The sequence below is a fragment of the Dendroctonus ponderosae genome, unplaced genomic scaffold, assembly GCF_020466585.1.
Source record: "Dendroctonus ponderosae isolate FM_Combo_2020 unplaced genomic scaffold, Dpon_F_20191213v2 Dpon_F_20191213_3, whole genome shotgun sequence".
NCBI classification, from domain to species: domain Eukaryota; kingdom Metazoa; phylum Arthropoda; class Insecta; order Coleoptera; family Curculionidae; genus Dendroctonus; species Dendroctonus ponderosae.
The window spans coordinates 9,354,793-9,367,139 of record NW_026018508.1 but is presented as its reverse complement, the minus strand read 5'-3'; the positions used below and the strand labels follow the sequence as shown (position 1 = coordinate 9,367,139).

At 34.4% G+C, this 12,347-nt stretch overlaps 3 protein-coding genes across 7 annotated transcripts in view; all 3 read left to right on the top strand.

Annotated features, from left to right (window-relative positions):
- The window catches only part of LOC109539032, a 20,964-nt gene extending 19,942 nt beyond the window's left edge, over nucleotides 1-1,022 (top strand). The window contains exon 6 of the mRNA XM_019906543.2: nucleotides 819-1,022. Coding sequence (XP_019762102.1) covers nucleotides 819-913 — 95 coding nt within the window. The 3' untranslated portion in view covers nucleotides 914-1,022. The remainder of the gene's footprint in view (nucleotides 1-818) is intronic.
- A 1,087-nt stretch (nucleotides 1,023-2,109) lies between these two features.
- On the top strand, nucleotides 2,110-7,588 carry LOC109539053 (inositol polyphosphate 1-phosphatase). 5 transcript variants are annotated; one of them, XM_048664942.1, is made up of 7 exons: nucleotides 2,115-2,279; nucleotides 4,653-4,807; nucleotides 4,867-5,084; nucleotides 5,469-5,742; nucleotides 5,886-6,051; nucleotides 6,128-6,336; nucleotides 7,261-7,588. In XM_048664942.1, exons 3-7 carry the CDS (start codon nucleotides 4,884-4,886, stop codon nucleotides 7,503-7,505), a joined length of 1,095 nt encoding a protein of 364 aa, XP_048520899.1. In that variant the 5' UTR covers nucleotides 2,115-2,279; nucleotides 4,653-4,807; nucleotides 4,867-4,883; the 3' UTR covers nucleotides 7,506-7,588. The 5 variants fall into 5 exon arrangements, with proteins under 5 accessions (XP_048520900.1, XP_048520901.1, XP_048520899.1 ...); XM_048664941.1 differs by having other exon boundaries at nucleotides 2,116-2,279; nucleotides 4,850-5,084; XM_048664943.1 differs by lacking the exon at nucleotides 4,867-5,084 and having other exon boundaries at nucleotides 2,110-2,279; nucleotides 4,653-4,817.
- Nucleotides 7,589-10,334: 2,746 nt separating this feature from the next.
- On the top strand, nucleotides 10,335-12,106 carry LOC109539033 (drosulfakinins). Its single transcript, XM_019906544.2, has 3 exons — nucleotides 10,335-10,474; nucleotides 11,193-11,404; nucleotides 11,856-12,106. The coding sequence occupies exons 2-3, from the start codon at nucleotides 11,200-11,202 to the stop codon at nucleotides 11,999-12,001; spliced, it is 351 nt and encodes a 116-aa protein (XP_019762103.2). The 5' UTR covers nucleotides 10,335-10,474; nucleotides 11,193-11,199; the 3' UTR covers nucleotides 12,002-12,106.
- The last annotated feature ends 241 nt before the right edge of the window (nucleotides 12,107-12,347 follow it).

Genomic DNA, 12,347 nt, shown 5'->3' with positions numbered 1-12,347 from the left:
TTCTAATTGTATTTTCAGTTTTGAAGATAGTCCTAATATTAAATTTTTTACCTACTCGTTTAATTTGATCTGAAAGTCCCGGAATAAATGGAATTGGTATTGCCAAGTAATTATTTGCATTTTTATAGATTTGTAGCTCAGCTCTTGCAGGTTGCTTTCAAGAGTACTACTGATTAATAGTAATATATGAGTTAAAGTTTGAATCTATAATTAATGACGCTGACCTAAGAACTAGCATGTTTGCGTGTATCCAGTTTTACTGTATGTGTTGGGAAAACCTAAAAGGGATTGGAGGCCTTTGAGACGTGGTCATACAGGACTTTTCTGAGGATCTCCTGATTGGATAGCGTCGCGAACGAGTAGGTTTTGAGAAAAACGAACAACAAAATGGAAGTATTGTTTACCGTTAAACAATAAAGCTTGAAGTGCTGCTGCCTATCTCCTGAAACACCAAATGTGAAATTCTGCAGCTAATAATGTAAGGGGGAATTACAGGCCCTAATCTGACAGAATGGCTTGATATTCAAGTTCAACGCATGAGACCCGTGGAACTGTTTCGCACAATGGTATCAAAGAGCAGAATTGTTGTGCTCATCAGCAAGCCAAAATTACTCCCCAGATGTAATTTTATTATTTTGTTGTGCAAATTCATATGAATGAGCGTTCATTTCTCATCCATCCTAATTCAATTTCAGAAATATAATTAATGGTTCGACATGATTCAACTATCATTCTACCACACATGGTTATTGATGTTGTATGAATGTTACATATTCTCAAGCAGTAGCAATAAATTTAATAGATGTGTTTTGTTTTAGTGTGGTTTTGGCCGTCATCTTCTGCTGCTCATTTAAGGATGTTCACAATGCCTATGACATTGCTTGTAATTGGATACATTGCGTTGTTTAGATGACTTAATTATAAATGTAACTTTAAAGTGGGAATATTTGCTTGCTCTTAAATTGTGATATAGTATATTTGTTGTGTATTTAAAAGTTAGTATTATACATGTTAAAGATTTTGTCAATGGTGTAATCTTTGATTAGGAAGCTGGACTGAGCCTTTTAAAGAGTTTTTCTTTTGTGTCCAAAAAATCTAAACTAGAAGGGATTTTTTTGCGGCTTTGGCGGACAAATAGCTTTTTGGAATAAGAAAACTTTACTGCTTTGAGTAACGAGCAGTACGTAAGGGAGCATTTCCCAAACATGATCAACAAAAGAATGATCGTATTTGTTGCAACTCCAATATAAGGGAAGCTGTGAGGTATCATAAGAGAGGTTCTACCTATTTAAGGTAGAGAAAATATGTACATGTTTAGGTAGTGTTATCTTCAGACTACACCCAGCTAATTAATGCTGATAGGTTCAAATCAGGCCCTAGGAGAGCTTGAGCTTAGTACTCTCGAAATTTGAACCCGCTTACATTCTAAGAAAGCTCTGCGTTTTTTCGGAAACATATGATGTTTTGTGGTAGTTGAAATTGTAAATGTTTTACACGCTCTGTAGTAACGTCTTTGTTTTATACATCGTTTCAAGTTGTTGTTTAGCGATTTTGAATCTTTGCGCTTTACCTATGGGGAGCTTTAATATAGGAATTTAATATTTGGCTTATTGTTTAAAAGCAAAGCAGTATTTCTTTGCATCATAGAAAATCCTTAGAAATCAATTTTAATTTTTCCATGCGAGCAAGTCAGGATTCAATGAGTAGCCCAAAGTATAATTGTAAATTATTAGAGTAGATCTATACGTGTTGGCACTTAAACCGTCAATTGTTTACACTCTTACACTGTTGGCTTTGCAAAATCAACAATTCACAACAAAGCAAAGTGCAGTTGTAGAGATGATCTGTAAGCCACCAATACAAATTCCGGATGACCATAATATCTAGCGTCCTTCAATAGACCGCAGTTTATAGTTTTCCATTAAAACTAATTCAGTTTAAAATTTAGTTCAGTAGTTCTTTAGTCAGTAGGACACCTTGAATGTGTAATAATTAGTTCACATTATGCGCGATTCATACGCATGGCTGTGCACCGGAAATAATTTGATAATTAAAACTAATATGTGTTATCTAATTCATAACATGTATGCCGTTTACTTGTTTCTTTGGGCACGAACAGCTTTATTTAGTTTACTATAGATTGTCAGTGGTAATGGAGATTCAAAATAGCTAGTGTTGTCACTTAATTAAATTTGGGGATAAATGGGTGTAATTACTAGTTCTTAAATTGCTTCTGGATCCATTATTTTCTCAAGGCTACCGTCATCCTAAATTGGAAGGTAAGTCATATTTTAGCCTTCGGTTAACAAACAGGAATGCTTGAATCAGGTTGAAATGTTGGGTGAAGGTCCACTATATCCAGACCATCATCAGGTATCAAAGATCTAAAACGGCACCAATGGATTGCTAGATACAAATGTTAAGTCAACACAACACCTTAAAATTATGTTAAAACAGATATTATAACTTTATTTTCTTATCAGTCCGTTCCCTTCCATAGTTTTCCATTCCTGCCTGTTCATATCCTGTCCCCCATCCAGTTTTTTTTTCATCAATCTTGTGAATGTCGTCATGCCATCTTTTTGAGGTCTGCCAACACTTCTTTTGCACTCTCTTGGCCGCCAAGCTGTTAGTTTGTATGTCGAGCTCTCTGAGCCCTCTCTTGCAATAAATATGGCCAGTCCATCCACATTTCAGCTGCACTGTTCTTTCGCTAACATTTGTTAATTGCGTTCTTCTTATTTCGTCATTTGGGACTTTATAGCCCTTTCCATCACTCGTTGTGTGACTTGAAGTTTAATAACTGCTTTGCATGTCAGTGGAATTGTTTCGAGGCCATAAGTGACGACTGGTAGAACACACTGCTCGAAAACTTTTCTTTTAATGTTTATGGGGGTGCCCCTAGATCTAAGAATGAGTCCGAGTTTGCCAAAAGCTGCCCAGCTGAGACCTACAACTTATACTCTTCTAGGAATTTCCACCGCTTGGTTTTTGTTTTCTTCTTTGTATATTAGCCCCCCGAGATACATATATCTATTCTGTTGGGTTTGCTATTGTTTGATTTTCAACTTGAATTTGTATTTGTTCTAGATTCATAATTTTTCTTTTCGTCGGACTCATTTGGAGTCCCACCCTAGATGATGCGTAGTGAAGTGCTTCTAGCATATATTTGAGTTCTTCCGATGAATTACTGATTAGTATATTGAGTGTTCCGTCTATATTAATCCCTTATATTGCCAGTCCAAGCCCTTAAATACATCCTCTAGGGTCATCGTAAATAGTTTCGGAGAGATCGTATCTTCCTGATGCCTCGCTTTATAGGAACCTTCGATGTTTTAATTTATTTGTCTATTGTCACATATATGCTTGAGCAGAGCTAAGTACCTTGAGCCAATCCTAGCGCTGTCCAGCGCTTTGAGAATTTCCCAATATTCAATAGTCAGAGTCGAACGCTGTCTGGTAGTCAATGAAAGCCAAACGTTGGGGTACCTATGTTATATTCTGTCGTTTTTTCAATAAGTACGTACTGTCTGAAGATGTTCTAATGTGATGAAACCCTTGCGAAAGCCGGCCTGCTAAAAAGGTTGGTATGCGTCCATTTTTTCGTCAATCTGTCTGTATTTATTTTTGAAGGAAGTTTGTACAAGTGGGACTGCAAACTAATTGGCCGATGTTATTTTTGTGTCCCTTTTTGTTCAGTTGACTTCTTAATTTTCCCATATTTTTGGTATTTTCCCATGTATCAAACACTTATTTAACAGGATGTTTAAGCTTTCTCTAAGCTGTTCTCCCTCCACCTTCAACATCTCAGTGGTTATCCGTTCTTCGCCAGGGATTTTGTTACCTATTTCGGGTAACTCTTCCGACACGACATTTATTATTTTGTTTTTTTCGTAGTGAGGATCTTGGGTTTTTAAACTATATAAATTACTAGTGTACTAACTAATTTGCCTTGGTCGGTTTTGCAAAATTTGATTATCAGATATTTAGGTGCAAGATTATGCCAAAATTTCATGTTTTCCATCTCATTTTTGCTCGTTTCGCGGAAGCAAAATGAGCAAGAACGCTCATTATTACATCATTCCAGAGAGAACTTAATGGCATTAGAAAATGAACCATCGATAAGGAATGTTGGTAGTTTTCTGAAAAAGTCTTTATTTCAAGAACTTTGACCATGCTTTTTACTGAGCTGCAAAATCGACTCAAATGTGACGATGCTTTTTTCGAAGTTTATCAAGTCACATTTGAGCAAGAATTGAAAATTCGATTCAGCCATAACAACATGAGGGAGGAAATTCCAGTAGTTGTGACCCAGAAAACGAAATTTGAATATCAGAAACTTAGAAGCAAGATTATTCCAATATTTCATATTTTCCGTCTCGTTTTTGCTCACTTCTCGGAACCAAAATTAACACCAACGCTCATCATCCAGTATACACGGGCATCTAGAAACTCGTTTACAATAGTAATTTCTTACGATTTCGGAAAATTTGCAGAACTCTATTACTCGAATCAATTTTATTTAGAGCCAAGTACATGTACAACTTTAACATAGTGCCATCTATAGGTCACAACGCACATATTCAGCGAAAATCTATATAAAGAAGTTCCAATATAATTGAATCCTCTGGAACGTGGATTTTCTATTTTAGAAAATGTGGATGTGGCATCCAGGTCAAATCTTAGAACAGTCTATTTCAACACACTGGGAGAAAGGATCGATAAATAAAATGAAGTATATAGAATAGACCAGTGCTGTCTTTCCAGTAGTGCTTAGTTTGAACAATTATGTAAACATTTTCCTAAAGTAATTTTCGGTAAGTGATTTCATAAATTAATTAACAACCAGAACAATTTTTCATACTGGAATGTGAACTTCGGAAATGGAGCTCTTAAAAACACTTATCACATCATCCGAAAAAGCTGCTAACATCGCAAGATTGCTGCGGCACAATGATAAACTTTTCCAAAAGTTAATTGAACAGAAGCCGATCGAAGAGGCCAATCCACGATTCCAAGAGGATTTTAAAACTTTAGCAGACGTGTTAATTCAGGCGATGGTTAAACATGACGTGGGACAAAAAGTACGTAACATCCTACAATAACTCCCTGGACAGGGTGGCCGACCGGGAAACTATAATTAGGAAAAATTGAAAAATTGTGGAGTCACTTCCGGTTATAACGGAAGTAGGCATAAACTTTATTATTTTTAATAGAATGCCCAATAAGTTATTACATTTCTGAATTTTACTGCCATTTCTAAATACGTATATTTCTTGTATAATGTCCTGTAACCAAGTCTAACTAAACTAAACTGCCAACAGAGATTTAAGAAGTAAGGCAATTGAGAGCGTTTAAGCATGTTATGTTTAAGTTACTATTAAATTTAGAACCTAGAATCTTTGAAATTAACAATAATTAAACATGAATATGTACAATAAAATAATCACGCGATTTTTAATTTCCAGTTTCCCAGCATGGGCGAAAGAGTGTATGGGGAGGAAAGCAACCATTTTTTCAGCAAGAAACTTAACAAAGAACTTATCGTAGAAGTGAAATGCAATTCCATAGACACAGCGCTTATGCTTGCGGAATTGCTCAACGACGACAGAGAAATTGCCAACATTTTGGCCGAAGAGATTCACAAAGATGTATCAATTGAAGAAATCAATACCAAAATACTTCCCGATGAAACAATTTCGTTTGATTTAGAGCAGCTCAGCATTTGGATTGACCCCATAGGTATAGTGCAGTAAATATGAGATTCCTACTTCTCAAATATTTTAGCAAAATTATTTAGTTAAGCAAACGGAGATCTGCTGAACGCATGCAAATCTCCTGTATAACATCATATTTGAAATAATGTATTTTTTCATGTAATTTAGATGGTACAAATGAATACATTCGAGGTGGATATGACGAAAAAATTGAAAATGTTTATCCAAAAGGGTTAAAGTGCGTCACAGTGCTTATTGGAGTTTATAACAGCGAAGGACATCCTGTTATGGGAGTAGTAAACCAACCGTTTTTTGAGCAGAGAATAGATGAAGGGTAACACAACATAAATATACCTTTCCAATAGAGGATTTAGTTCATGTCGAGTACCAGATACCTCATTGAATGCTAGATTTCAGTGTCATTGGGGAGTTTGTTCCCATGAAAATGGATGCACGAAAAGACTATCATCATTGGAGATTTCTCCAGAACGGAAGAAGAGTGTGGTCATTTGTACTGGTGGTACGGAAAACATTAAAATACTGGAAACACTTCGCAAAAGCGGATTTAAATTAATTACGGCATGCGGTGCCGGATATAAATTATTAACGGTCATTTTAGGTAAGTGATTTCTACGTAACCGAAGAAAGCTACATACGGGGTGGAGTTAAAAGATATTTTTTTATAACTATAATATAGTAAAATAAAATTATTGCTTTAGTATCATGATTAGAAAGATTGGACAATTCAAAATCATCTCTGATTAGGATTTATTGCTGCATAGATATTTATAAGAAGATTTAATGAATGTGTAAAAATTTAAATCGCAGTAACTGTTGAAATGCGTTTTCAATTTAAATCATTTTTAACAACAGTAAAGACTGAAAAACTATACATTTTTTAGTTTAACACCTGCCATTAACGTTTCTTGGGGGATCAAATTTGCAATTTTACCAGTTTTCTTGGTTTATGACCTGAAACTTCAATCATATGTATAGTATGAATATATTATGAAAGGAATAATTTTTTATAATTATCACATATTTAACCTAAACCTTTTCTTTTTCTTAAAACATGGAAACCTTAAGAATTATTTGAAAATGTCGAATGCTAAGCAATAAATATACTTGAAGTATAAACTATAGGTTACCTAAGTATGGTGTAAATGATTAAATAAGTAAGTGATATGAATAGTCTTGAAGCCAAATTAATAAAAACTTATTTTCTTTTAGAATATTATATATAAAATTCTCAAAAAAATATGTCACTCTCGTTAGACTGAAAATTGTAAACTGTTCGCATCAAAATACTCAAACATGAAGTATTTTCAGCTCACTTCATTTGAATATGATTTGATATGGATGAAGCTAATTGTTGTAGTGTAATTGTGTAATTTGTTTATGTCGCAAATAAAGTTTTGGATTTGGAAACCAAATTTGTGACCAAAATGGGGCCCGAAAATATTTAATTCCTTTATGAGAGGCGTGCATTTACGTACTTGACATTCATATCACACCTTATATAACGATAAGTTTATTATTTCAGGTGTGTCCGATGCTTATATCCTCTCAAAAGGCACAACATATTTATGGGACACGTGCGGACCTCATGCTATTTTATTGGCGTTAGGTGGAGGTATCGTAGAGATGGCTGGCATTAAAAGCAATCAGCGAAATGACCTAAAGTACAAGGAACCTGAAAATTCCAAGTGCAACAAGCTCGGAATAATAGCATATAGAAATACTGAAGTTTTGGAAAAGCTGTTGCAGCTTCCATGGGATAATTATTGATAAATCAACGAACCTGTACTATATCGTATTTTATCTATATGTTTTATAATATATGCAGCTATAATTATACTATGTTACAGTTATTGACAATTGTTTTATTTAATGCACCACATTCCAACAATTTGTTTCAAATAGAGTTTTCAAGATAATAACATAGTTTTCAGGTGTAACAGAAAAACATTTTGGCCAAATTTACATGGTAAATTAAGTTAATTAAGAATACTAAAGCATTCGAAAAGAAAAATTACCATATTTACGTCGAATTGCGAAAAATTATTATATTCAAAAAGTACTCGTACAAGCATTCAAAATGTGGTGCTACCGTAGAATGTTGCGTATTCCCTGGACCGATAGAAATACTAACGCCGAAGTGCTGAACCGGATGCAGAAGGAATGCGAAATCATTCACACCATGAATAAAAGAAAGCTTCAACACCTGGCTCATATAATGAGAGGACAGAAATACACTCTTCTTAATAATACTCTTCTCCAACTGATAGTCCAAGGAAAGAATAGTGGAAGACGTAGCATTGACAGACGCCGTGTGTTCTGGATAAAGAACCTGAGGCAGTCAGAGTTCAGTCAATAAAGTCAGGATTGCTGTGATGATAGCAAACCTCCGATAGGAGATGCACTATGAGAAGAAGAAATTAAAAGAGGAAGAAAGTAGTTATTAATAAATCGTTTCCAGTGAACCATACTAATTGCAAATCTTTGCCTGTTAAGGAGTACAATGGTTGCGAAAATTTAATTATGTGTAACTCTTGCATAAACCATCAACAAAACGTGTTTAAGTCATGAACATGTACATGTATAAACTGTAGGCAATAAGAAGGAGCGGAAAAAGAAGCTGTAGATAATCGAATCGCTGTACTTATTCAATTTTATATTCAATCTGTCGCGTTGCTTGATGTTACAAATTCGATGGTGGCATGAAAATGAGTAGAGAAATTAAGGCGCATATAAGAAAATGCCGTAAGTGGGTATATCATTCTATATAAAACGCCAGATTTATATAATAAAAGCAACAAAAAACGAATATGGCATATCAACGGATACTAGTCAACGCGCTATTGCCAAAACTATTTTAAGTCTAAAACAGTCTTAACAGCAAATTCGTAAGTATGTACCTACTATCTATAAACTGACTGTAGATATTCTACATTCCTAAAGAAACAGAAACCTTCAGGTAGATCAAGCCGAGCTGAATTTGAATATACAGGCGATCATTTCCACAAGAGCCACCTTAAATAATTATTAAATGGGAACATTTACCGATTTTAAAAACAACACGTCAATTGGGTATGAGAAGGAACATTTAAATCAACATTTTAAATAGCTGTACCTCAAATCCTGCTGCGTCCCGCCACTATATCAGAAGACTTCTGAATGCATTATATTACAAAAATATTATATTCTCTATTCAAATGATATAATTAAAATTGGATGTAATTTGGACGTAATTAAACTACTACAGCTAATAAATTTATATTAAAAAATTATTTTTATCGAGTTAATTAACATCGACTCCACGTTGACTTGATGAGGCGCCTATGAAAATATTCCAGACAGCTACCGGGACCGGTAACATACAAATTGCTTGGGGTTTAGGAACACTTTATGCAGTAAACTGATCATGCCCCAATTTTTAACGTTTGGCCAATTTGTTATTTGTGGTGTTGACATGTTTACTAATGGCTACTACAATTTTCAACATTATCGCCATCCTTCTGATCTAGGTTTTTTTGTCAAAAATCTCAGTTATTAATAACAATTATTTTTTCATACCCTGTATGTATAATAATATTGCAAGTAGACCTCACATAATGTTCAATATGACTCTTATCCTTTGGTTCAACGGAAATCTCAATTTAGCTCATAATCTTTTAAGACAGGTTATTAGACCTGTGTTCTGTGTAAAGTTGAATGAGTGAAAGGAACTGAAGGATATGCGCCGCTGGTTCGGAAAAACCTCAACTAAAATCTTCTGAGCTGCAGTTTGCAGAATTATGATAACCAGTTGGATCGCCAATCTTCGGAAGTTGAAAGGACTTGAACTGTAGTTTAAAGTTTAGTTGAGTATTTGCTAAATGATTTCAGCTTTTCAGTGGAGCCGAAAGTATGTAAAAAGCAGATATTGTTTGTCTAGATGAACCTCGAATAGTAGCTCCTGGAGAGCAGTATTAAACTCGTGACTCCCGTTGTCCCTAAGAGGAATAATTGCATTCTAGCTCGGTGCAATCACTATTTCACGTACACGTGTACAGAAAGTTCAATATAAATTTCCTGTTCACCTGTTCACCTGTTCACCTTAATGCGGATGATTGTGGCATAACATTGGTTATCACTGTTAGACTTATATTGTAGATTTGTTGGGACCAGAGGTTTTTGAAAGTTGCGACAAATATCAGAAAATAACGACAAGTTTCAGAAATGTTCCAAAAGGGTCAAAAAGTTACTAGACTTGAAATAGGTACTGGAAAGTTACCAGGGTGGGAATGCAAATATGTATTAACACAATGAAGCAAATTTCCTAGAGACTACAAAATGTTTCGTTCAGCGGATAGAAAATGTTGTGTGGCAAACATCACCTACTTCAATGCCAGTATCTATAGCCAATTTATGCTTATAATTTTCATTGCTGAATTGTCCTATGGAACAGGCAAAACACTTGTTTTTCAGTGGGAAATATGAGTTTATTATGTTTCAGATAATATTTGCTAAAAGAAATAACATAATCTGACGTCTTATAATTAATACGTGCAAAACGTCTGACGATATAAGTAAATCGGTTAAAAAAGTTCAGGAACCTGTCATTTGCTTAAGAATATTAGTCAAATTTACTGACAAGTTTGGCGAGTGGAATCTTAAATAAGACATCCAGTCGCGTAACTGTATATAAAAGATCGGAGGCGAAAATGAAAAGTGTAGTTGCAGTTTTCCTTTTCGTCGACGAACATTAGCCAAAGGTGAGATTATTTCCAACTTAACAACCTCTTAATAATGAAATATATTAACAGTAGTAAGCACAAACACCCTGTATTTTTGCGTATATTTTTATAATACACTTGTTGGTTTGGGTACCCAATTCGTTTTCTGTTTCTATCTATCTATAATAAGTCTATATTATCCATTTTCACTTCATTTACTTCAATAATTAGTAATCGGAGAAATATTTTAAAACCATTATTTCGTTTGCCATTCGATTGGGAATTTATTGATACATTTTCTATAAGGATTACTTTGGCTTCCACTCTTCAATTAAAGAGTGGGATGGTTGGAGGATCACTTCATTGAACCCAGCATCTAATAATCTTAAAGAGCATAAAGCTGCCAAAGACACTATTTTTAGAAAAGATAAATCTTGTCGAACTAGGACGGCTCCCTTTACAAAACACAATGCAGTAGAAATAGCTTACTTTTCCTCTAGCAAAAAGCTCCGTAGGTACCTGCTAAGGGAACAAGAACAATACTATGATATTATCTAAAGGGGAAAATCCCTAAAAATAATTATTAATCACTTAACCCACTTTCGTTTCGTAAATACCAGTCTCATTTGATTGAATTGTAGTTTGCATTAATTTAAATCTACATATTTCTGAAACAGTTGCTTGAAAAAAATTTTAATTTACGTTAGAGTTAGTAGGTATATGATGTCTCACACATTTTCTTAAATATTGCTTTTAGGTTGAAAATGAAAAACGCCATTACAAGCTACTTCCTAATTATTGCCATATGTTTCTTCCTCATACTATGTCAAATGAATCACATCATCGCAGAGTCCTCAAACGGTAACGTTGAACTTTCAAAGAATCGGCCTAGTGGACTTTTAAAATATCCATACAGATTAGTTCAATACAGACGATTAAAACCTCATGCAATTATCAACGATTTTGATGGTAAGTTTATATGTATATTGGAGAAATATAATTTTGTCGGTACCATGATAATTAAGAGATAATTAAGAGTCGAGAACCAAATACGAAAATTGCCACCGAGTAGATACGAACATTGGGCTTGGGCAAGATCTGCTTATAAATACGAACCTAAGCACTTAAGTGCGATCTAATGCGCACAGAATAACATTATATGAAATATGAAAGGAATTATTCCGCTAGACTTGCTACATCAACTCCCTGGGATCCAAAAAGCGTTGTTGGGCATTAAATTTAATATTCCTATAAATACAGCATTATGCATCAAATTATTCAAATATTCGCTGGATAAAAAACTTGCAGCATATCTTTTTCATTATTAGTCCAACATTCTTGAATTGGCCAATTACAAATTTATGGTTCTTTAAGTACTAGTGCAATATCATTATAACCAGCATATTCTATTTGATTTTAGAAGACGATGACGATGTATTCAATCTATCAAAACGGCAGCAAACTAACTCTGACGATTACGGTCACCTTAGATTTGGAAAACGCGAAGAGCAGTTTGATGATTATGGTCATATGAGGTTCGGTAGGAATGGTGGTGAACGCAAATAGCAACTAAGAACAGGATCCCAAACACATATCTAGATGCTCATAGATCTATTTAATGACGGCATTGTTAGCGTTACATAAAATACGTCATAAACTTTGTTCAAGGCAAACAAGTGCAGTTTTAATAATATTGTGTGTGTTGTGGTCGTCAAGTGTACTTCGCAAATACCTATGTGAATGAGTATTATTCTGCGATTACCCATTTTTAAATACAAGTTGAAGCAATCCATCTATTTGAATTTAAATTTTCAAATGCATTAATATCAATAAAATGAAAAGCAATTTTCACACAATTATCAGTTGAGTGTTCAATGAACCATTGAACCAGGGTTAGATCGGCTATGGATCT

Excerpts from the sequence above, each read along its gene's own strand:
- LOC109539053 (XM_048664942.1), top strand. The coding sequence starts at position 4,884 with ATGGAGCTCTTAAAAACACTTATCACATCATCCGAAAAAGCTGCTAAC. Across the intron at positions 5,085-5,468 it reads AACATGACGTGGGACAAAAA|TTTCCCAGCATGGGCGAAAG; the intron begins GTACGTAACATC and ends TTTAATTTCCAG. Across the intron at positions 6,337-7,260 it reads ATTATTAACGGTCATTTTAG|GTGTGTCCGATGCTTATATC; the intron begins GTAAGTGATTTC and ends TTATTATTTCAG.
- LOC109539033 (XM_019906544.2), top strand. The coding sequence starts at position 11,200 with ATGAAAAACGCCATTACAAGCTACTTCCTAATTATTGCCATATGTTTC. Across the intron at positions 11,405-11,855 it reads AATTATCAACGATTTTGATG|AAGACGATGACGATGTATTC; the intron begins GTAAGTTTATAT and ends ATTTGATTTTAG.